Genomic DNA, 26,354 nt, shown 5'->3' with positions numbered 1-26,354 from the left:
TAGGAAGTGTGTGAAGAAACTCCATGTACAGAGGTAGACATTTACAGTTTTGTACTGTAATGGGAACATTACAAAGAACTTGTTCATGGAAATGATGTTATGGTCTATTATTACTATTTCATCTCTTAGCATTATTCTTTGTTTCTTGTGCCCTGTCTTAATTTTTATTTAGTCTCAATGCTATTCTTATATATGTACAACACTTTAAACAAATATTGTTGTTTTAAATGTGCTTTATAAATTAAAACTAACTATTTAGCCAAGAGTATCCTTCTGCATAACTGAAATATTACAAACCACGCCCCCCTACAAACCACGCCCCTTACAAAGAACGACCACTACTACAAGTTACGCCCACAACAAATAAGGACATTGAAATTCGCGCGCCTACTGTATGTTGTGTAGTTGTGTGATTTGCTAGTAGGCGTTCCTTGAAATGGGCGTGGTTTGCAGGACGCAGACAGGCCCTTCTTGTGTGTGGCCGCTTTAAGAGGCGTGGCGTCACGTCACCCGGAAGTGAGTAGTTATTCTACTGCTATTCACGCGAGCGCTACACACAGGCGCGCGCTGTCTGTTTGAATCGTGCGGGACGCCGAATGAACCGTTGACCAGCGTCGTTAAGCTCGCTCGCTACATTTTTAAGATAAACGACGTACAAGCACATACTCAGGGTTTTACTCACTGAAGACAGTCGCGTACGAATTGCGGACGTTGTAGACTGAAGTGCTTTATAACCCATGTGGTTTGTCTAGCGGGCAGCGAGCTTGTGATAACCAGTTAAAGAGAGGAAAATGGCCTCGAACGAGCTGTCGGCGAAGCTTCACCGGCGGCTGAAGATAGAGGAGGGCGAGGAGGAGCCGCACGCCGTGGACGAGGGTCATGAGAACGGCGCGCACGAGAAAGCGAGCACTGCCAATGCCGACTCGGAGCTGGGAGCCAAACTTCTGCGGCGAGGCGAGCTGAACGAGGGAATGGGCGAGCACCAGCAGCCCAGCATGAAGGTGTTCAACCCGTACACTGAGTTCAAGGAGTTCTCCAGGAAGCAGATTAAGGACATGGAGAAAATGTTTAAATTGTAAGTACGCACGCACAGAGTTGTTATGAACACTCAGTTACACGCAAAATATCTCACTTGTCCTGACATTGCTTTCTGAGCACCTTCTACATATAGGGTGTGCAATCCATTATTTCATAGACTGTTACCTATGTAGTGCCCTCGTGGAGCTTATAATATTGGTTCTGCAATCCACGCCATAACAGCAGAGTCTTCAAACAATCAGTGTCCTGTCCCTTTCTCATCTGTCTCATCTATCCCATCTGTCTCATCTGTCTCATCTGTCCCCGTCTCATCTGTTCCATCTGTCCCTGTTTCATCTGTCCCATCTGTCCCTGTTTCATCTGTCCCATCGGTCCCTGTTTCATCTGTCTCATCTGTCTTTGTTTCGTAACGTTGCATACAATTGAGTATTTTTAAGATTAGCACTCAGTTGCTCTTGCTGTTGAGCTTGTTTATGATCATCACATAAATCTGTAATGCAATCTGCAGTAATCTTCAGTGCATATACTGCATGCATTTGTGTGGTGATCTTTAAAAGCACACAAGTGAGTGTCACTATAGGTGTGTCCCATAATTCCAAGATCTTGGCCAGCCCCACCCAGACTGCCTTCACTTATGCTTCCTGAGACACACACACACACAAACTACTTAATGCCTGCAAACTGAGATCATTTCTTTGATGCAGATTCAGTGTTTTGGAAAAATGCATAACATGGTGTAGAGTTTTCTTGAGTGATTTACAAAATGTGGTCTAGATGGTTAATTGTCTTGAACAAGTGGTTCCCAGAGGAAGTGTGACAAAAAATAGAATAACATAAAATATAAATGCTGCACCCCTCCTGTCCTGTGTTCCTGGTCCACCATGCCCATTGCTGTAATGCTTTAATGCCAAAACCAATTTCAAAAAATTCTTCAGGGTTCCTTCTCAGCTCTGGTGGCCTAAATCCTGCATGAACCCCATATGGGAATGCTCTGGAGATATTCTCCTGGCTCCATGGGGACAAGCAGCTGTGGTTCATAACCCCAGTTACTGGGTGTCTTTCTAATAGGACAAGAAGTGTTGCATTGAGACCATAGTGTCACACACTTCCTCTCCAAACTTTTGCTTCTTCATTTTCTGCGTTACAGACAGAGCTGTCTTTGTACCACCACAGACAATCGTCTACTATACAATCAGCCAGAGCTGTAAACAAAAGCCGTTTTTAGTACAGTGTATACTTGTGAGAATTTTTTGTTTCTTTGTTTTGCAGGAAGAGGGTTTTGAGATTTTTAGGAACTTGCAGTTTTTGTAACTTGCAGTTAAGCCGTACTTCCCTATTGAGTCCACTGACTCTTTATGAACAGCTGTTGGACTGCGATAACCTGTCAAGAGCAGTCCATTTTCTGGCCGATTTCATGCAACATAACAGATGCAGAGATCTTTGTGTTCTTATGCTCCCACATGAAGGACTTGCAGTTACTGCTGCCCCTGGTGCAGCAATAACAGGCTCCTGATAATAATAACCCCCTAAGGGTTTTGTACAGTAATGTGCTATCTGAAAAAACTGCTGCTCAGGTTTATGACCAGTGTATTGTGCCCGGAGAAGGGATATTATGCAAGACTCTTATCTATGCTGGTTTGATAAAAAGGGGGTTGATTGTTGTAAGACGTGTATGCTATTATGAGTTTGAGTTTGTCACATGGGTGGGGTGACTTTATTCATTTTGTTCAGGGGACACTGCAGATCTGATCAGAAAAGACGGAAATAGCTCTTAGACTAGGCTGTACGTATAATCACGCTGGCAGTGTTTATACAGTTATTCAAAAAATCTTTTAACCAGTTCTTTCCTTGTGATGCCATTCTTGAATACATTTCTCAGGAACTGTGTTCTGCTAACAGTCAGCAGATCTGACATTTGCATTGTTGTGGCAAAAGGGATGTGGCCGACTGGCCTTTGTAGTTAAACATTAACCAAATGAACTGAAATGGTTTTTCTTTTTTAATCCTGACCTTTTGCATGTTATTTATTTGTTTATTTATTTATTTATTTGTGATAAACTGGCTATTGTGTAGGTGCAGAGCAGTGAATGGCCCTGTGGAGTTTTGTACTTAAGTACTGATTGTACTCTGGTTTGAATTTTATAACTTTGACTGGGATTCTGTGCTTTAGGATGTATTAATGAATCAGAACGGATTGCATAGTTTGACGCTGTATTCAAAGGGGGGAAAATGCACATTAGTATGTTTAAAATTCCATGTTCTATATGTAGTCATTTAACACTATGACTATGGAAGCATCTAATGCATTTCATAAACTTTTGCCCAATTTTTTTTGGTGGTTGTTGTTTGATACAAGTAAATGGATCTACATAAATTTCTCACTTATGGCATACATTATTTTCTCAACTTTACAAATTATGTGTCATTTTAATCAAATTATGGCTCAACTTGCACACTGTGTATGGGTGCATTATGCTGAAAAAGAACCTAGTCATGTGAGAAAATAAGTTCAACCCATGGAAATTGTTGGCTTTCTTGACATGTTTGAATCAGTGCCTGTTAATAAAGTTGATATACTTGAACAAAACCACAAAGATAATTTTTATTAATAGGTATGGTTTCAAAGAGAATCAAATGTTTGCTTGTCCATATGTGTTTAAAAAAAAAAAGAAGAAAATCCAACAATTTCCATGGGGTGTACTTATTATCTCACATGACTGTATTTGAAATTCTGTTAAATTCGATTTTCGAGTAGATTTAAAAAAAAATATTTGTTATTGGTAAATGGCTATGGTATGAGGAATAAAACACGTTTCATGATCAACTTTGTGGTTCATCACAACACCCTGTTTTTGAATATTTTCATGTTTTATTCCTTACATATTATTGTTTGTTCACAACAGTTTTCACGTGTTTTATGAAAAATAGCAAAACCACTAATGTTTTCTCTAGTGGTATGAAATCCTAGAACTGAATACAACATCTTTTTAATAATTAAAATTCAAATATGTGCTCCGATTGATTTACTGCGGTTGTGCATTGTGAATGCTAAAGTAAGAGATGCTTGAGGTTATAAATGAACACAGAGGTGGTGCTGGGGTTCTGGATGCCATCAGCAAGCTGTCAAATTATATAAGCTTTGCCTAAAGAAAGTGTTTGTTTTTATTGCACTAGAATGTTGTACTAGATTGTCTCCACAATGTAATCATGCAGCAGGTGTCTACTTGTCTACCAACAATCCCATCTTCTACATTACTACTTCAGAATTTTGCTGGTATTCTCTTCTTTGATGGTGTTATCATAGTTTTCATTTGAACAGATTAGCTTTCAGATTTGCCTACAAAAGCTGGTGATCTGTGTGTAGAGCAAAGCTGTATATTAAGAACAGATGAGGAGCAATGCTGGCTCTGCCTGGGCTTTGGGCCTTTTAACACAAGTTTATTTCAACTCCTAGTTTGGGATCTGCGTATGCAAATGCAAGCCTCATATGAAAAATTGTAAGACGTAAAGTTTCAAAGCAGAGCTAACTTAGTCTGAGCACAGTTAGTACAAGTTACTATAGTAAGCATTATTGTACAATTTACTTTTATCCTTTTTCTTGCTAAATGTGCATGGGGAAAACAAACTACATGTAAACAAGATTTTACACATTTACTGAAACTGGTGACACACCCATGTGAAGAGTTGCTCTCAGGAAATCGGGCCACAGGAACCTGTTGCACAGACCTGCTGCTTTTGCAGTGTCTCTTACAGACTATTATTTAATTTATTTATTTAATCTGTGAAATGTGAATACGCCTGCAGTGATGTGCATGTTGTATACTGAGAACTGTGGCATTTTGTCTGAATATGGTTAGCTAGATAAACGCATAATCATCAGGAGCCGTTTGTCCAGCACAGCTGGGTTCTGTTCTTTTCTATTAGTGGGTTAATAGCAAAGGCAATCTGCCTAATTCATTCAATGCATATGCTTATTGGCCCTGTGCTGTGTGTGCATTTGAGGGGGAGTTTCGGTTCTTTAAGCAGCATTCATGCTGAATTGTGAAAGTAGATACAAGTACAATACAATGTAAAGGGCTTTGAGTGCCTAGAAAAGTACTATATTAATCTAAGGCATCATTATAAATTATTATTATTATTATTATTATTATTATTATTATTAAAGCTTGTGCTCCTACTTTTGACGATACATATCTTCATGTGCATCACCGTTTCTCTTTTGGTATATTTAATTGTTAAGGTAACATCAGGAAGTGCTAGGAATGTTTAGGCTATAACAAGGCATGCCATGTCTTGTTATAACCTCACTCAGTTGATGTTGGTGCTTTAAAACGAAAATAAGTCATTTTTCTATCATGAAAAAGCATGATTTTCAAAGGACATAGCATGTGATTGTAATTAAGCCTAGACAGCCTAAATCATTAACAGTCATGTCCGTGTGGGTTTCTTCCCGGTTCTCTGGTTTCCTCCCACCTCTTAACTTAATGAAATAAGAGAAAACCATGTCGAGATAAACGCTTACCCTGTAGGTCGTCTGTACTTTATCCCTATATAGAGATTCTGTGCTCTCCACTGGGAATGAAAATTGCCCATTTCCTCATTCCTCCATAGCCCCTGTGGTAAAGAAGCCTGTATGCTCTGTTGGATCCGGTCCTCTATGAACAAAGGAATGGTGGTGTTCTTTGCCCACCGATAGCCTTGAATGTGAATACAACTCTTATGTTCCTAGAAACACTTTAGAATAAAGGTTTTCCATTCTTTCTCAACTGGGCAAGATGGTTAACATTTTGACGACGCAAGAAAAGGTGTCTAGTTTTTAAGAGCCACTGAGAACTTGTGTCTATAAAAAAAAGTATGAAAACCCTTTGCAACGCATTTGCTTTTTCTTCTGTGGTGGGGTATGCTGACTAAATGTGTGTGGTTGTTTTTTTTTGGGTACTTCATGAAAGCAAGAATATTAGCAGACCTCACACCTACACACCCCTACGTACTGTATGACTCACTGTCCACATGTCCATGCGACTGAATGACTCAGAAGCAGCAGGCACTATAGAAACTTGGCCACTTATTAAGAACAGCCATATGCATGTTTTCAGTACACAGTTTTTTCCGTAACGCAGCAATTCAGTGATTGCACCTCTCCCCAACCTGGCCTCCCCAGTGCATACTGTGTACAGGATGTTTACTCTCAGGGTTTTCACATTGTCCCCTTGCTGTCCTGTACGCTGACACTGCTAAAAATAAGCTCTTCGGGTTTTGAGCTGTCTGCAGTCATTGGCTGATGCAGGTGGATTAATCACCTGGTTTGTAATCTTAGCAGAGGGAGTGTCCTCAATTGCAGGTTCACCTCCACTTCTATTTGTTCCATTAAATGCTTACTTTTACTGGCAGCAAGACCTTGTACTCTTATCTAAGAATTAGATTTTTACTGATTTTTACAAATTTAATACCTGGGGGGGGGGGACGGGACATAAATGCACCGGTAACCATTGATATATTTTGACAAAACTATGACGGAAAGGCTGTGTGGGGTGGCATGACATGAAGTATCTGGACGTTTTTATAAGCTGTACTTCCCTGTGTTGAAGTGATCTGACTAGTTTAAACAAGCAATGGAATGTATTCTGCACTTGAGATTTGATGCTGATTCATAGCATGATAAAGTAGTTACTCATGGCTGATTTATTCATATGCATAGCCACACATAAATGTATCTAAATCTCAGTGCTGAGAAGGGCAAAGAAGCTGATAAGCACTCTTCCAAAATCTGAATAATTGCTGATTGATTGAACAGGACAGTGTATCCTGTAGCCCTGGGGTTTTGTTTTGAACTATACGCTAGACTATTTTTGTCCCTACTTCCTACTGCTCTGAGATTATCTTTAATTTCTACTTTCTTGCAATATATTTAACCCACTTTAATCTAAGAGTCTAATTATCTCAAATGTAAGCATTTTTCAATCATTTTTAACCAACACAGTAAACAGACTTGGGATTTCACTCACAACTGCCTACTTGGGAGCCAGGATCACTCAGACTGAATGTGAATAGTAGTTGTCTGGTGGAAAAGCCACTTGAAGAAGAAAGGAGTTCACTGAGGTGAACATTATTTGTTCAGCTTGGAAACATGAGCTGATAGAAAACAATAAAGTGAAATGGTGAAAAAAGTTTATTTATTTGTTTGTTTATTCATTTAACTAGTAAAGGAGTGCTATTTATTAAGTACGCATTATATTACCAGAAGGTTTTTAATTCTGAACAAGAGCCAAATCTTGATGTACTTGTAGTTGGACAGTAAGGCAATTTAAGGGTCAGTTAAGGGAATATGCTTGCCCAACATGCAACTATGAATTAAAAAACAACTAATCACCTTGGGTGTGTGGGCTACTGATTTGCCCACATTTACCCACGTGAATGTTTTTGTATGACACCTACAAATATTCAGAATTATAAATCTGACCTCCATCTGTGTGGGTTTGGTTTTTTCTTTTTTTTTCTTTTTTGCTGTTGGTAGCCTGTATGTTGTTGCTTCCATCATGACTGCTTTATACTCCTCCACTATATACGAACGTGTTGGAATGGAGTTGTGAAATGGTTTCCTCTGTAGCTCTGTGCAGGGTGATTATTTTTCCTCCACTAAAAGATGAACCACCGTCTACAGTTCATAAGTCATAAGTCCAGTTATTGTAAAAATAGGCATTCAGGCTGTAACTACAAGTAGTGTTCTGAACTTTTTTAAAAGGGAGAAATATCTAAGCAGTAGCTGTGCTAAGCTCATGTGATTTAATGCCTGTGAATCAGATGAAATAACAGCCTTCTTTCAAATTTTATGGCATGTGAAAGTCCAATACTCCTCCAGTTACTGGTAGTCATATAACCCAAGTTGTCAATATCTGCCATGTTTGACATGTTTATTATTAATTATGGTCAGCTTGCAGAAGAATTGGGAAACAATGCTTAGTGATGGGAATACTCTAATTGGGATATTTAAAGTGTGTACTGCTGCTCTGAATCTGAGTCTTTCTTTTTATTAACACTTGACATGCATTATGCTGCTCTCAGTTACATATACACCATATATTATTATACATATGGACAGAATCACATCTTATTTGCTTTTAAGTCATTTTAAAATATAAGAAAGACAGATGTTTGCTAAAATGTGACTGCAGTCAGAACTGAAGCCAAAACTAGTTCTACTGATGTGTGGTTTTTTTTTTGTTTGTTTGTTTGGTTTTTTTGTTTTTGTTTTTAAAAAAGATGCTGTTTTGTGCCATTTCTAAAATAGTGATTTACAGTGACCAGATGGAGGCTCAGTTTCTATGGATTGCCATTTAAATGTAAAAGTTTGTATAAATAGCCAGCAAATAACAAACTATGTTGTGTCTTTATAGATTCCCAGTGGCGCAGCACACAGTCTCTACACGGTCACAAAATAAATATGCCCATTAATTTCGAATATTATTTATAAGTCTATTCAAAATGACACAGTATTTTATGGTTGCAGCCATTTTGAAACATTTGCCAGAACACCATTACTAATAACTATACATGGTTTTGCCTGGCTTGTAATTGAGCTGATTCTCTGTGGGATTTCTTTTCATTTTTTTTTTTTCATGAAGTAAAGCAACAAGTGAGCTCTTTAGTTTCCCGTGACCCTTTGCAGAGTGGGACTGAGCTCTGAGGTCTCACAGCTGGCCGGAAGCTGCGGACACCACATGGCTTTGTTTTAAAAGCAGCTTAAAAATGACTGTGAACTGACAGCAGGTCTGACATATTCCACATGATTCCATGTAAGCCAAGCCAGGTGGTCCGAATAAACTATGACTGCTCCTGGGAGTGAAACGGCTTCTTTAATAGACAATTTCCTGAAACATATCAGTCACTTACATGTAGAATATATCTGATACCAGTAACAATTTCATCCCACAGGTGAAATATTGCTTATTGGCTAGCTAATAATAAGCGACGTGATGCTTTTTAGCCAGTTGTACTAAATCTGTCTGTACAAGCACTATGGAGAGACATGGCTTTGCACTAGGTTCACATTTAAGCATGGCTTTCTCTTGAAATTAGCAAACACATTATCGCCATGTTTAATAACTTAGATTGTGTTTTATATGTGAGCGTGTAGGAAGACTGCATTACTGAAAAGGTAATGATCTTGAATGTAATGAACAACGCACTAACTTCATTTACTTATACTGCAAAGTTAAAGTGATTAAACGTTTTACACACTTATTCGCAAATTGGATATTGAAAATTAGTGTGTGTGTGTTTTTTTGTTTTGTTTTGTTTTGTTTTGAGAAGTCATCTAGAAATACTGTGTAAATCAACAGAGTATTGATTAATAAATTCATCCTGAATTTTATCTTAATCTCGAACCATGAGAAGCATATGGTGGTCAGTGGAATCTGTGCTGCTGTTGTGGCAGGGCAGAGAGAACAAATAAATAAATTTTCCACACACACTTGTGCACACACAGCAGAGCTCCATTATACATGTATGTGGTTCTGATATGAACACATCTGTAACATAAGTAGGCTATCACAGTAAATGGTACTCAATCTGTATGGGTGTGTCAGTGAGTGAGGGTTTTCCCATGTCTGTACTGGTTAGCTGTTGCTCAGCAACCAAGGATTAAATCACAGATTGGCAGAGGGAGAAGGTGAGCATGATCAATAGAGTGAAGACCTACAATGAAACTGGACAGACTGTCTGGCTGCTTTCCCACAGGACTAAACCTTTCAATCTATCAGGCTACTTCATTATTGTTTATAACGTACTTATGTGAAACATAAATCAATAGCACCATGGAATCACTTTAAGCCTGGTGATTTAAAGAAAACATTGTTTTTGACATTTGTAACATTTGGATAAAAACGACTTAATGTATTGAATAGTCATTACAGTTTATTAAATGACCTCATATTCTATGGCATGATCCAAACCAGACATAATTCAAGACAAAACATTATAATTATGTCCACACAATAGTTATTAATAAAAACTTTTTTTTTTTTTTTTTTTTTTTTTTTAAATATAAGGTTGGGAAGCATATTTGTTCCAGTTCAAGCCCCTGAACAAACAGTTATTTCAGGTTGATTTAACTTGTACTCTAGGGGTTTGTATGCTCATTTAACCATAACGTCTGGTTTCAGTGAGGTGTGATCTGAGACATGAAAGGATATAAGGGTGTGTGTGTGTGTGTGTGTGTGTGTGTGTGTGTGTGTGTGTGTGTATGTATATGTATATATATGTGTATATATATATAATATATAATATATAATTTGTATATGAATGAAAAAATGCTTTGGTCAGCGGTTTTTATCAGAAAAAAACATTACATGTGAATGCAATCTAACTTTATTTAGCTACCAACCATGTTGGATGCTAACTTTTTAGTTCAGTCTAGGTATCTTTATTTAACGTCATCTAACTAGCTTTGCTGTCTAACGTAACTTAACCAATTACCAATCTGTTATTGTTAACATCCACAAGAATTACTCCCTAACAAAAAAGATTATACTTCATTTATTTTGTTTAGGCTTACCTTATCAATGGCTTCCGAGTCAATGGTTGTAACTACCATCCCGAGGTGACGGTACAGAGAATTATCCAGTCAGCTGTTTGATTAGCTTGGCGATGAGCTTCTGTCACACACCAATCACACAAACATTTGTCCAAACACTGATTGTTGATTGGCAGCTCATTCCTATTGCCAGATTACAGTTTGAGATCAAGTCACATGTTTTTTTTTTGTTTGTTTGTTTGTTTGTTTGGTTTTTTCCTCAGAGCATTGAACTCCTCACCATTGTGAGTCCTAAATGCCTTTTTATATTCATTCGGTTTAAGGCGCACCACAAAAACACTGCACCTAAGCCTTTTTCTTGTAGGGAAAACCCTGAAAAACGGTGAGGTTCTCTGGGCAAAAGCAGGCCATTAGAATGTGTCTGTGTACAGTTAGCCGTTGTACACCCAATTCGGGAAGAATCTTACATCCCTCACTACAAAGCCACTGTTCTCCATTCATTAACTCCACTTAGTGAACAATCCCACAGTATAAACTTTTCCCACAAAGCCCCTACACACATTTACATGGACAACAATATTCCAATATTAACCCGATTTAAGACAATACTCTGACTAAAAATCTACCATGTAAACAGTGATTATCGATTACCTTAATTCAGCTAAAGTCATATTCAAAGTAAAGACAAATCGAATTAAGACGTGTAGCGTATTCTTGTTTTAGTCGCATTATCGAAGTGCATTGCAAACATGTAAACACCTTAATCACACTATTAATGTCGTGTGGGAGTTTTCACTGCATTTTGCAAAGGGACAGGTACACACACGGCAGTGCTCAACCGTTTGACGGCAAACAAGCGCAATGGATTTTTCCTGGCACGCCTCCCATGCAGGTCAAACTTGTGCAATCTCTTTCTGGTTGTAGAAGCATGCACTTTGACACCAACAGTTGCAACACTGGCCCCCGATTTTGAACAACTGATGCTAATTTTATGGATTTGAAGGTGTGATAAATGAAGGCCATGCGTACTTTGTCCATGTGACTGATCTTTTTTTTTTTTTTTTTTTGTGAAAATTACTACAAAATGTCAATTTTATGTGTCATTTGATAGTGTTTGATAACTTTATTAATAGGCACTGTTTCAGAGAGGATCAAATGTTTGCTTGTCCAAATATGTAATAAAAAAATAAAATAAAATAAAAACCACTCCAGTAATTTCCATGGGGTGTACTTATCTTTTCACATGACTGTAGATAGATGTTAGCATTGGCAAATTTCTGTTTTAGAAACAGTATTTCAGGACATGCCATGATTTGGAAATGAATCAACTTTGGGGTGTTGATTATTTTCCTATAATGACACATCCCAAACTGTTTTTGTTTTACACCACAGAAATTTGCCAATGCTAACAAGTATTTTGGGATCAGTTGTGCTTGATTGCCCTCACATTCCCTTTCTTGAGTTCCTCTTTTATCTATTGGCCAGTCTTTCCATCTCAGCAATCTAACTCGACTTCCTGGCAGAATGCAGAGTTCACCTTCAGTTATTTCCTTCAGAAAAAGACAGGGCTTCACACACTCATTAAAACTGTTCACCGGAGACTGCACTGCTCACTTCTGTATCACCCTAAGAAGAAGAGGAGACACCAAGACCATGTTGAAGATTAAAAATATTTAAAGATCCTCAGTTCTTATTCTTGTTTTTAGGCATGCTTATTATTGAGTGACATGTATTAGAAAGCAGTGTGTTGTGCATTACTGTTGGCTGAGGAGTCCTTCTGGCAAACCCATTTCTACTGTACGTTACCATGTAGTGAAATGATATATGACAAAAGAGAGAGAAACTGTAGTCAAGGTTTTTTGTCATACTGAAGCTTCTTTTTAATGTGCTTTCACCCCTTAACTCTTGAGTACATGATTGATTTATTATTCAATTTTCAAGTTCTCATGAAGACATTTAAATCGCATGGCTTTCTAATGCCCTTTCAGTCGGGCATTTTTAACTCAAATACCATATCAGGTTGCGAACAGTATCCAGTTTCTGAATGTGTAAGAACCCCTCAGGTGATGTTTTTTATTTATTGAAAAAAAAAAAAAAATTCCCCCCTTTTCATAGATAACTTCCAAGAAGTGTGTGTGTGTGTGTGTGTGTGTGTGTGTGTGTGTTTAAAAAATAAATAAATAAAAATAAAAAATCAACCTAATTTATAAGCAAGTTCTTAATGTTTTAATATGTTCACATATGGTTTATGTATCACTTTATTATTTTATTTACATGTTCTGTATAGCTTATTAATGAACCACAATGCATTTAATAACATAATTTACTTAATTCAACAACAGGAAGTCCTCTCTGAGTCAATACTGAAATTTAATCTACAGGAAAGTTGATTGCACTCACTTTACCTCATTGCACTACACAAGGAAATGCGGCCTTGGCCAGTTTCCTCAATCACTCTGGTGCAAAGCTTGACTTATTTGGTCAAAATGGAGCTCTGCTTTCAAGTTCCTCACAGTTGCACATGAAACTGACATTTATGCTGACTTCTTCCTCTCTGGTATTTTCACTATTACACTAAGTTCAGAGTTCAAGTTATTGACGTAGTAGTATTTACCAAATCATGAAATGTTTGCTGACAACAGTAAAGCATTGTTGAAATTTTTATGACTATCTACAGATGAGCCTCTCTTCTTGACCTCAAGTAAAGTGACATGTAAGCCCTAGTTCTTGCTTCATGGTAATAAGTATGCTAATTAGACAGGAGTATGAAAATCACTGGACTTTTTTTGGGTGGCGGTTGTTTGCATTATAAAGACTGCACATAGCTGCTCCTAAGAGTTACTTATTTGGGGGACATTTCACAACATTAAATGGTTAAACCAATTTATTTATTTTTCCAAAAATTTTATATTTTTTTTTCCAGGTATTGCTTTTGTAATATCGAATCTACCAATAAATGGCGCCATCTTGTGGGCATTTTGAGAATTTTGCAGCATTGCATCTGTTTTTTTTTTTGTTTGTTTGTTTTAGACCCCTCTTTATTGGTGTATAAATAAGAGTTGTTTTGTTTTGTATGCAAGGAGATGAACTTGAGTTGTTTATAAATAAAACGGTTCATTTAGTTCAGTGGTGTTTATCATGGTGTCAAAACAGAAGTAAAACAATGGATAAATATTGGTTCTGCATATCGGTTATCAGGCACATAAACATGCAAATAATCGGTATCGGTTATATAAAAAAAATCGGTCGATCTCTAGTTAAAAGTACAACGTGCCATTCGTTAATGTTATCATTAATATATTGATATTAATATATTAATACACAGCAAGTGCTGTGGAATAAAATGGAATAAAGCACATCAGTGTGTGCTGTTGTATAGGAAAATAATTCACATTACCCTGTTGATGGTTTTTGTTTTATTTTTTAAACAACAGCATGTCCTCGTGTGTGTGTTTGTTTGTTTTTTTTTGTGGTTTTTGCTTGTTTTTGGGTGACTTGAACACAGATTTTTTTTTTTAAAGAGAGAGAGAAATTCACCTTTTTTTTAATTCTCATTCTCTCCCTCTATGTGGTCCCCAAACTGTAGCTAGTGCACATTGACACTGAAGTCTCATTACATGTAGCTTTGTTTCATAGTTTGGAGGTTTCATTGCTTCTCAGGAAGCCTGATGGCTGATTGTGCAGCTGCAGTACATGACTTCCTATTCTTTTATCTGCCTCGGCCATCGCTTTCATTAAGCATGCTAAGTGTCATATGGTAAGTAGGTTTTAGTTTAGTTGAGAAACATAAAGAGATGGAGTCAGGTGTGACCTGATATAGCAGATAGTGTGACGGTGATTTGACATCCCAGGAACTCGATTTGAGGCTTAATTGAGAGTAGGCACACAGCCATGCACGAACGCATGCACGCAGCCATGCACGCACGCACGCACGGAGCCATGCGCACACACACACACACACACACACACACACACACACACACACACACACACACACACACACACACACACACACACACACAGAGAGAGAGAGAGAGAGGCTTATTAGATTCTGAATAATTAATGCAGGTTGTCAGACACTGTGGAATACACAGTTAATTCAGGGTAAAAGGTGTACGTGGGGGTGTGAGACAGACATCAGCAGGAATCCTTTGTCTGGAGATAGTAGTACTGTTGCCAGCTGTGAAGACAGATGGATAGAACCAGACTCCATATTCATGAAGAGAGTGAGCTCAGGGATGGGGGGTACTGAGCTAATGAGGCAGAAACACCCATTACTGAGTACATGCTGGTGCACCAACCCACTGTGGTGAGCCCACTGAGAATAAGATGCACATGGTGTAATATGCTAATAACTATTATCCTGAGGTGCATCCAGAGCTGTTATGATTTTGACCCCTTGCTACAGTGACATGGGAGTCACCTTAAACTATGCTTATTTGCTTTTTCAGCTAAACAATGATCAGATTGAATTGGAATGAAATTGTTCAGAAAGTAAAGCCAGTTCACTGAAAAGGACAGAATATGGAACGTTAAGGACAGTTACTTTGACTTCATGTCAACTTTATCCTGGTGAAGGCTGTACTGTGTATTTACAAGTCTTGTCTTTGAGTCAGAAGAAAGCAAGTGTATTGTTAAATTTTTTAAAAAATACTAAAAATGGAGCGATCATACCAGACTTGCTGTTTCCTTACTATTGCTTGGTGCACATCTGGAAAAAATAGCAGTACAGATATCCAGAAACATGCACCAGGGTTTTTGTGGTCAAATTGAATTTTTTTTCTTCTCTTTGCCTTCTAGGACCTTTTTGTTAGAAATGTTGCCTCCTCTGAAATAACGAGTTACCAAATCTGCTGTCATAAAGGGTTGCTATATGTAAATCTGTGAAATCTCCAACAAACTACATTTTTATGTGTGTTTCACACTAAATTTCAAGACCCATCGTAATCACGATATGAAGTGGCATAATGGTAATACATGCATGCGATTTGTTGGGTTCTCTAGATTTTTTGGATGTTGTTGTTGGGATTGTTTGTGTCGAGGGTTTGGTACAATTAGTGAAGTGTCAGTGGGGGTTTTTTTTTGTGTTTTTTTTTTGTTTGTTTTTTTTTGAGCCAGGATCGGTCCAGAGAACAATCGCTGCTCCTCTTGAAAATGGTGGTCTTGGGTTTGCTTGAACGAACCCATAGTGTGTTCCACATCCGGCATGGATGCTGTCCGTGCTCTGTTCCACTTGCCGAGTAACGTGATTGGTTCAACTTTTCTCGTTACTTTCTTGGGACAAGAGCACTGTAATTAGCTCTCCTTTGTGCATGGATAAAAATTCTGCTTGTTTGCAGGTATTCCTGGTGGATGATGCATCCAAAAACATTTTGTTACCAAAAGAAAATAATTTTTAAATATTTAACATTAAAAAAACACAAACGGATGGTCCTTTAGCCTACCACTTTGTAAACCTGCATGCACAAATGTGGTCTATGGATTTGTGTGATCAATCTACGGATTGGATGTGAAAGCAAACCTGTGATTATGAGCCCAGAATCGGTCCCAGGTGCGGTCTGGAGTATTCAGACCAAGTGTGAAAACGCCATTAAACTATCCAACCCAGACTGATTGGACAGCTATTTCCTTTACTTACTTACTGCAACCCCCTATAAAATATTGTTCCATCTGTAAAGTATCAAGCCAAATGAAATAAAGCCCCAAATAAAGTGCAATCATTGGAAGAATTCAACAAAATTGATGAACATCAAAGATAATTTATCTTAAGACCCTAGAGAACCTCCCGTACGTACTTTGTACTCACTTGAGTGTATTTAAGTTCATGAAAAGTAAATTAAAGCAAAATGGTGTAAAATTCCCCATATCAGTAAAAAGCAAATAATGCATTCCTGCTAGTCATTTAAATATTTTCATATAGTCATGTTTATATTGTTCTTTTAAGAGAAAGAGCTCAGTGTATACCGCAGATGTGCACTCAAAACAGATGTGGAAATGAAGGAGGAGGCCAGAACATGCTTACACATGTGTAAAAACAATGGGGGAAAAGTTCTGCCTGAGATCCTCACTCCTCTTCCACAGCTTCACTGGTTAGACCTAGCTGCCTCAGCAACCTTATCTATTTTTAAACTGTGTGTGTGTATGGAGGAGTGCTTGTGCACATGATAACCGAGGTCAACTGGAAGTAGCTTGTTTAATGTTCTTCCTGAGTGTGTGTGTGTGTGTGTGTGTGTGTGTGTGTGTGTGTGTGTGTGTGTGTGTGCGCTCCCACTATATCCATTATAGATTTTCTCCACTTGTTGCAGTTCACATCAGTCACATGGTAGTATTAGTATTGTAGAATTAAAAAAAAAAGTCAGTAGTGTCGTACAAGGAAACGCTGTATGAGAACCTTCTTTTGTAGTATTTCTTCATTAGACCTATAAAGGGAGTGACAATTTGAAGAACCCTTAAAGGTGCTAGATTAAAATTTTCTTTTGAGAGAGTGTAATTTGAATCCATGTGCAGCAGGACCCAGTTTTTAAGTTCTGGCCCAAAACTGATTTGATTTTTTTTTTTTTTTTTTTTTTTTTTTTTTTTTGCTTCCTTCCTTCCTTAATTGAATGACTAGATGGATTTCATGATTAAACGAGAGCTTTCAGACAATGCAATTAGCAAAGTATTGCTTAAATACAGATGGAAACAAATTATGCTTTATGATTGCATGTACCGTTTTTGTTTTACTCTCAAGGTTTCTTCACTTGTGTGATCATGGATCCCCCCCCCCCCCCCCCCCCCCCTCCCGTAGGTCACAGTGGATATTTCTCAGACCTCTGCTGCTCTAACTTGGTGCACTGTTTAAGGATTTAGCATTAACATTTAACTTTGTATGTGTGCAGGTATGACTCAGAGAAGGATAACTACATTGACCTGATGGAGCTGAAGCTGATGATGGAGAAGCTCGGTGCTCCACAGACTCACATGGGCCTGAAGAATATGATCAAAGAGGTGGACGAAGACTTGGACGGCAAACTGAACTTCAGAGAGGTAAGTGATCATACAGTCATGTGGAAAAAATAAGTGGCTGTTTTGACATATTTGGACAAGCAAACATGTGATCATCTTTGAAAAAGCTAATTGTCTGTGATTTTGTTCAAGTATATCAACTTTGTTAATAGGCACAGTTTCAATCATTTATTCAACAGAAATATCAATAGATGTGAGATTTTTCTATGGAAAAAGTACACCCTTGGCCTCAGAAGCTTGTATTGCCCGTTTAGAACGAATAACTTCTTGAAGGCATTTTTTTGCATAATTGTCCACCAGCCTCTGTTATTGGTTTGCTGGAATTCTTTACCACTCTTCCATGCAGTATTATTTCAGTTGCAAGATGTTTGAGGGTTTTCTTGCATGTACTGCTTGTTTCAAATCCCCCAACAACATTTCAATGGGATTCAAATCCAGGCTTTGACTAGGCCATTCCATAACTCTCCATTTCTTCTTTTAGAGCCGTTCCTTGGTGGATTTGTTAGTGTGCTTAGGATCATTATCCTGTTGAAAGGTCCATTTTCAGTTCAACTTCAACTTTTGGACAGATGGCCTCATATTATCTTCACGCCCTCTTTGATATGATGCAGAATCCATAGTTGAATCAATGAACACAAGCAGTACAGTCCCAGAGGAAGCGAAGCAACCCCAAACATAACATTTTCACCACCGTGCTTCACAGGTGGTATGAGGTGCTTCTCCTGAAAAGCTGTCTTTGGTCTGTGCCAAACATGTCTGCTGTTACTGTGGCCAAACAACTCTATCTTTGATTCATCTGTCCAGAGCACATTTTTCCAAAAGGCTTGGCCTTTGACAAACTCATTGACAAATTGTAGTCTTACAAAGGCTTATTCCTGTCACGCCTAGCATGCAGGTCAAATTTGTGAATCTCTTATTTATTTATTTTTTTCTCTTTTCTTGGAGACTTCTTTTTCATCAGACGGTCTGTTCTTGGACTGTGACGGCCAGTCATGGACAAATTGGCAGTTGTTTGAAACCTGTGCCATTTGTAGATGATTTTCCTTACAGTGGAATGATGTATTTCCAATAATTTGGAGATCTTTTTAAATCCCTTGCCTGACTCATAGGCATCCATAGACTTTTTTTCTGAAGGCCTTCAGAACTCTTTAAATCTTAGCATGATAACTCCACACTTCTCAATGGCAAAAGGAACACCAGACGTTAGATGTGATCTCACATCTTAAATAACACCTGCTCTCCCTAAACAGGTTCTAATCTAATTTTATGGATTTGAAGGTGTGATAAATGTAGGGGTATACTTACTTTTTCCATATGACTGATTTTGTTTTTTGTTACTTTAAATTGTGAAGATTTCTACAATGTGTCAATTTTATTTGTAATTTGATGGAGTTTATCAACTTCATTAATAGGCACTGTTTCAAAGATGATCAAATGTTTGTTTGTCCAAATATGTCAAAAAAGCCAACAACGTCCATGGGGTGTACTTATTTTTTCACACGAATGTATAACATTTAATATGCCCAGAAATATGCTATGTGGAATTACTTGGTTTATGATCATTAATATTTTTATAATAGTGGAAAACAATATCTATCCTTCCATTCTCCAGTTCCTCCTGATCTTCAGGAAGGCAGCAGCAGGGGAGCTGGCTGAGGACAGCGGGTTATGTGTCTTAGCTCGTCTCTCTGAAATTGACGTGTCCACTGAGGGTGTGAAAGGAGCAAAGTCTTTCTTTGAAGCCAAAGTAATACATTATTTCATTTTCTTCCATTTACTTCAAAGCATATAAACAAGTTTCATGTCTCAAGGTGTTGGCGGGTCCTTAAGCTCTTAATTTGTTTAGATTAGCTTTTTCTTTTTTCTTTTTTGTTCTTTTTAAACAATGAATGGATTTAAGTATTAAATTGTATTACATTGGAGTTTACATGGTCCTAGATTTTGGGATTTATAAGCAGTTCTTTCTTTAAATTTTTTTACATTAAATTTTTTCCTTATGTAATTGGATCTGTTGTGAAAACATTTGACCGCGCGCACACGCGCACACAGATCCAGTGTATGATACTGGGTCATTCATGCGTGAGAAAAGGCCATGTGTTAAACTACCTGCTAAACATGTTTTGGGGGAAATGCTGTGTTTGAGATGATGTTGCAACTTGTAATTCCCACCTCCAACCAGTAAAAGCCGCAGAAAATGCCTCCTCAACTGGAAATTTTAACTCGTCAATTTGCGGTGATCTTCTCAACTGCCTGTTCCTTCCCTGTTTGTGAATGTGCACACTGTGAACAGTGTAAACAGACCCCTTCTCTACCTTTTCAAATTAGTTTACAGCAGTTTTAGCTGTAGATCAATTAACAAGCAGACACGGTACATTGTTAAACCTATAACACTGATCATATGTTTTGAGAAGGCAATCATCAATGTTAGTTGGTTATATGAATGATAACTAACTAATGTTAGCTGTCTAGCTTGTTAATGCTATCACTATTGTCTGCTGTTGTTGCTGTACTGCAATTTCAGTTCAAAATGTTGCATGAATGTCTGAAGTTCACTATAGTAGAATGGTACTAATATCCAATCAGGCCTGTAACTGTAAAAGTGTGATTGAAGTAGCTTTTTATGAGCTTTATGTGCTCTGACAGAGCAAAGAAAAGACAGGCTCTCATGGAGGTGTCCATGTTTGTTCCCCACTTTGCACACCGAATGTTTTGCAGTAAGAAATGATGTCATTACAACTTGCCAAATGCAGCATAAATACAACCAAACATGGTTAAAAAACAGCAACTGGTTAAAACCTGCCTTGAAACAACTCCAAATTTTGTGCATAATGATATTACCTATTTTAAAAACAAACTTGATTTATGTGACTTCTGCAGATGATGTATTTTTTGTATTCTTGCTTTAAAATGAATCAAATGGACAGTTTTCTTATATGCCAGGTATTATTTTCATTTTTAGTTTGTGCATCAGTAGTGCAAATTAGACCTTTTTAAAATACATTTGAAAATACATTAAAAGGTATTCAGGTTGACATTAGGGTATCCTTTTATTCTCTCTTCAGTCCCTCCAGGATTTTGCGACCACAGAAATGAATGGCAAATCAAGTGAACTTTGCAATATTAGTAGGAGCATTTCCATTCTTGTGGTGCACTATCAAGATTCATTTCCTTAAAAAAAGATAACATTTTTATAATTAATTGAGACTGCTTCACAAGATAACAGTTGATATGGTTTGTTTTAATGCTCTAGCAAGTTACCATAAATATTACGACCTGTCATTAATAACAGCTGATTTCTCTTGTACCAGGTCCATGCCATTAACGAGTCGAACCGTTTTGAGGCGGAGATCCGTAACGAGCAGGAGGAGAAGAAACGACAGGCAGAGGAGAAGAAACAGAGACAAGCGGCATTCAAAAATCTGCAGTCAGCCTTCAAATGACCGGCTTCCTGTCCTATTAGTGCCCTGCTTTAACCATCCTCCTCTTCCTCATTGTTTGTGTCAGTCTCCTGTTTATCAGAGCACCATGGCAGAGATACTATGCAACGCTTTTAGAGGTTTCCATTCCAGGTTCACTCCCTTAGTGAGGGCTCGTAGTGTCAGTTTCAAGCTTAGACCTTTAAGTAGGGTGTTGAAGTGGCTACTGAGATCCTCACTATTTGTCGCTCTTGATTTTGAACTTGCAGTACTCTAAGGACATGTCTCTTTACACTGGACTGGATGTGTCACTTGCCTAATTTGTTCTCTACTGCTATAATTTAACACACATTTTGCATATATGTGAGGTGCTTTCTATTTCACTTCACTGTCACATTGTTCTTTAGTCAAATAAGCAAGAGGTGCGAGTATCTCTTTTAAAGGGAATTTTTTAAAATGTTTTTAAACTGTCGGATTATATCGGCGCATCCAGTCCATTGTGACCCTCTTGTATTCAGCATCATGTGTTGTGGAATAAAGTCTAGGTTTCATGGTATCCTTGCTAACTGGATTAGTACAACAAATATTATTATGAACTTAAACCTTGCTTAAGAGTTCTGTATTTTTACACTGTGGCTTGGAAGGGAATGTGTTAACATGCATGTGGTGTTGGTTGGGTTTTATTTTTTTGAATGATAACTGTGATGCCCTGACAATCTTCCCCCTTAAATGGATCTCTAACATCAGCTTCTGTTGCTTTGTCACTGCTGTCGAGTCTCTCTTGTTCACACACATGCACATAAACATTTCCATTCTTATGGAGCACTGAATGCCATTCTGTAGTCATGTTGTCTTATTGTTTGTTAGTGTATTATTGTTTAACTAGCCAGTCCTTTTGAAAAATGCACAGCACACAATCATCAGTACTAATTTGTCCGATTTGTGTCAGACATCTTTGTTCATACCTTGTGTGCATGTTTGTGTTTTATCTGAGAAGCTCATGAGGGAGGAGGGATATCAGAGATTATAAGGAGTGCAGAGTTAAACACTCCTCTCCTCCTTTTAACTGCATGCACTAATGCTTTAGCATCAGGTGCCAGTGTTTGTGCATGCTATAGCCAGTACACAAATTTAAGCATTTGGAAATGTTTCGATCCTTCTTTTGAAATGTAGTCTGGTGCTAGTATGAAAATATAGTTGCTTACCTCTCAGCAAAGTCGTTTAGACTAAAATTTGGTCTTTAACTTTGTGGCAAGTAGATTTTTTTTTTTTTTTTTCTGCATGGTGTGTAACATCAGACTGGCAAATTAATTTTTAATTACTTTAAATTCTGCAAATGTTTTACTCTGGAGAAAAAGGGCACATTGTTGTAGACAAAATTGTCTCCATGCTTCCATTTGAATGATTTTAAATCATAATTGAATTTCAGTTGTTTGACATTTAAAGCTAAAACTTGTGCAATTTGCAGCACGTGTCAGCACAGGTAACCGAGAGAATCAAATATTTTTTCCAGAAATAAAGTTGCAGAACTAAACTGCCTTTAGTTTTGTATGATGAGGGGCCTTTTTGAAAACGTTCCTTGAAATGCCATCCTTGTTCACAAACTTGTCTCCTTTCACAACATCAGGTGTTCCTCACAGTTGAAGTGCTGTTCTGTGATTAAATGTGAGATTTTTCTGCATTTATTTTTTTTTATTTTTGAGCTAGTGGTCTGCTATGCATCCATTTATATTCATGTTAAGTACATATATTTGGAGTCCCTGGCAGTCTGTGATTTTGTATTATGAATAAACAAACAATAGATGCATGGCTATGTTGCATAGCTTTATGTCTTCAGATGTATTTGAGTGTTCTGCAGATTAAATGTGGGGTTTGAGTGAATAATCTAGTGTGTGTGGATTTCTGATGGAAACACTGGAGTACCTGAGGGACATGAAAATTGTGTGATCCTCCATCATTATTTAACTTGCTATGAAAAATATGTACACCAGATATGCCAGATATTTGTATACATTATAAAATTACAATGTACGCGAAGACATTGTGGAAGATTCAGTGTACAGAATATAGAAATGGATTCCACAAGCCATTCAATAAACTGTGTCTGCTTAAGTAGCCATTCTAAAATTTTCCAGGTTGTCAGGCATGACATTTCATGTGTCAGAGGGTTTATTGTGATTATGTTCATCAAATTACATGGAGAATGTTATAATCCAGATTGAAAGACTTTGAACTTTATGCTGACCACTAGCCAGCACAGCACGTTGTCCAATTAGCCAACTCTCAGACCACGTCTGCTTTTATTTTTTACCTCTCACTTACTTCAGTGTTTCCATTGCAAAGGGATGTACTGGTAACTTAGTGATTGGTGGTTAATGGACCAGTGATTTGTAACTCCACCTTGTCTGCAGGCAGCCGAAATACTGTACTGTTCCTCAATGTTGTTTTGATTTTCTGTCTTTTTTTTGATTCCACTGTAAAGACATGCCAAATGTTTTAACAAAGCTCTGTTTGCTTTACTAATTTTCACATAATTCCATTAATTCAATATTAAGTGTTGTTGACCATAAAAAAAAGTGACCATAAACTGAGAGATGTTTTCATGAGTAGTGACTGTGTGCAGTGATTTACAGATACAGAAGATCATATGTGTTGTCTTTGTCCAATTACACATCATTCATGCTCTTAGAGTGTAAGAGGAAAAACAGATCCAGTGCAATGTGTGTGTTGCCCAAGACTTGGTTTTAAATCATTTTTGAAGTTCCAGATCCAAGCCTTGGATTTGAGTATTTTTGTTCCAGTCCTGAAGCAGGTAAACCTGGACTTCCTGCAGTGTGCAAGTATTAGTTGAAAATCTCTGGCTTAAGATATAGAGCATAGAGTCTGTCAAAACTTTTTGAATTACAGTCTTATGATTTTGTTAGTAACTTTCACAACAATCCCATTGATGCTTTGTGTTAAGAAACTGCCACAATTTTTATTGCTTCAGTTGAAAAAGCCAAAACTCAAAGGTAGAACAAAACACAAAATATTTCTCTTTTTCAGTTATGCCTCAAGCAAATAAAACAAACTTTTTTTTTTTTTTTTTTTAAAGAATAATTCTGCACACATTTACATTACAATGAATGGGTTCCAGTGGCCTTGGACCATCTTTAGCTGTATCTTTTAGTCACTGTCTTGATCAGTTGGTGGTTTGGGGCTCATCCTTGTGTAGGCTTATACTTATTCATATATGGCTGATAGATGTAGTTTTTTGTATCATTCTTATGGCAATAAATTGTTTAAATCTTAATCTTTCAGATCTACATCAGTCATTTCACTAAAACAACTGATTAGTAAGAACCAAACACCTCTGATGTGCTGATGGTTAAGGTTACTTGCCTAAGCGCAGATCATTAGTCTTTGGAAGAGATATTAATGAGCAAATATTCCACACAACACTCAGTACTTCATCAGATTCAGTAGGTTTCTGGCTGTAGTACATTTAAAAATGTCACTTTTTACTCACAATTTTGTAAATTACAGATTACATTTATAACATTTAGAAATCACAAAATATTAGAGGATAAAATCTCAGCCAGACTGATAGACTGACGATAGATAGATAGATCTCACTGTGTACTGCACACCATATATGGCTGTGATGATAAATATCTACCTGACTTGATAATAACCGCCACTCTTCTGGGAAGGGTTTCCACTAGATTTTTGGAGTGTTGCTGCCGAGCCCATTTAGCCACAAAAGCATAAGTAGAAAAGGGTTTTTTTTTTCTTTCTGCAGAGGTGAGCAGAGTAGCCAAACAAATTACTCAAGTAAGAGTAATAAAGTATCCAATGAGAAGACTACTCAAGTAGCAAGTTACTTCGGATCTGATTAAAATTAATCTCAGACTACATGGAGAACTGTAAGTCACATCTCTCCTTGAAATTCTGTCTGTTCTGTTTATATGATATAAAACCTGGGTTCAAGATGAAGCGCATATCCCATTCCTGTGAGGAGTACAATAACACAGAACCTGTCTTTTTCAACACAAAATCTCACGTACACCCCAAAAAAAAACCCATTTTCCCAATTGTTGACTGTGTCTTTATTTTCACATATATTTAAACCTGTGTGTGTGTGTTACATCTTTCTCCCTCCACTTCACACTCTCCATCCCCTTCAGCCAGAATTAGAAAGGTCTGTGAAGTTTGGCCCAGATATTCTTATCAATCGCTACATAATTACTGACTTGGCAGCTAGAATGAGACACACAACGTCTTCTGCAGGACGTAATCCTTGGATGACTTAAAGAACCGGTTGGCGCCAATGCTATGCATATTTGACTTGGCAGCATGCCTCACTTGTTTCATATACTATTCCCCGGTAAAGAGCACCATCATACTTTCCTACCATATCTGGGGTTTCCTATTGAATGTCTCCATCTGTTGGTGATGTGGATATTTCTCTTGCCTTTTCCATTAATCATTTCATGTAATTTCCATTTCCAGTAATTGATGTCACAGTAACAAAGTTAACCAGGGGCAAGGGTAACTGCCTGGTGGAACCTCATGCTGGGGGTATCAGGAGGGGTGCCGAGGTTTTGTAACTCTTTTTTTCCTGGTCTTGCTCCTCTGAAATGCCTCCCTCCATGTTCTGCGCTGTTCACTGTTACTCCCTGGTTGAGGTCTTTGATGGTTTCCTTCCGCCTGATTTCTCATACTGCCTTCATTTCTCTCCTTCCTTCTTTAAGAGTTTCTTTCTTCTCTCTGGGTCAGCATCATGTCAAGTATGATATCACCACTGGTTTGTTTTTTGTTGTTGTTGTTTTTTAGCAGCACTGAGTGGAAGCTATGTTGTCCAGATTTAATCTGACATTTAGTGTTGAGACAAAGTTGAGACCCCAATGATATCTTAGTAGTTTATTCATATTTTTTATAGAGATACATTCAAATTGGGCTATGAACCAAATTACCATTACTTAGCCAATGGTTACTCAACCCTTTTTAACATAGAATTATAAAATAAAAAAAAAAAAAATGTAGTTTACTAGCATGCTAATTACATGAGGATATTAAGGACATTCTAACACTTAAAAAGTCACTTAAAAGGGAATATTTCAAATATTTTATATGTAACCATACACAAATGCAAAACCTAATATGGCTTTTTGAAGTATTTTAATGATTATTTTCCACAGTAAAGTGTAGCGGGCTGAGACCAGCGAAAATACCTATATTAATATTTTACGTCATGTATCTGAGACAGGCACATAGTCTATTGTGAAGGACACTTTACTTATGTTTAAATGTCCTTGTCACTAGTATGGTACCATCAAGGGTGCATGTTTGTATCTGTCTTCTACCTAAAGTGGATGTAATTA

General features: G+C 37.5%; 1 protein-coding gene across 1 annotated transcript; it reads left to right on the top strand.

Annotated features, from left to right (window-relative positions):
- The first annotated feature begins 534 nt into the window (after window positions 1-534).
- Window positions 535-23,597, top strand: efhd2 (EF-hand domain family, member D2). The gene is made up of 4 exons (XM_017468474.3): window positions 535-1,075; window positions 17,449-17,596; window positions 19,188-19,322; window positions 20,884-23,597. Exons 1-4 carry the CDS (start codon window positions 792-794, stop codon window positions 21,013-21,015), a joined length of 699 nt encoding a protein of 232 aa, XP_017323963.1. The 5' UTR covers window positions 535-791; the 3' UTR covers window positions 21,016-23,597.
- The last annotated feature ends 2,757 nt before the right edge of the window (window positions 23,598-26,354 follow it).

This window comes from Ictalurus punctatus, chromosome 5 (genome assembly GCF_001660625.3).
Source record: "Ictalurus punctatus breed USDA103 chromosome 5, Coco_2.0, whole genome shotgun sequence".
Taxonomy (NCBI): Eukaryota; Metazoa; Chordata; class Actinopteri; order Siluriformes; family Ictaluridae; genus Ictalurus; species Ictalurus punctatus.
Note: the sequence above shows the minus strand (reverse complement) of the source record. Positions and strands in the feature narration are given on the sequence as shown.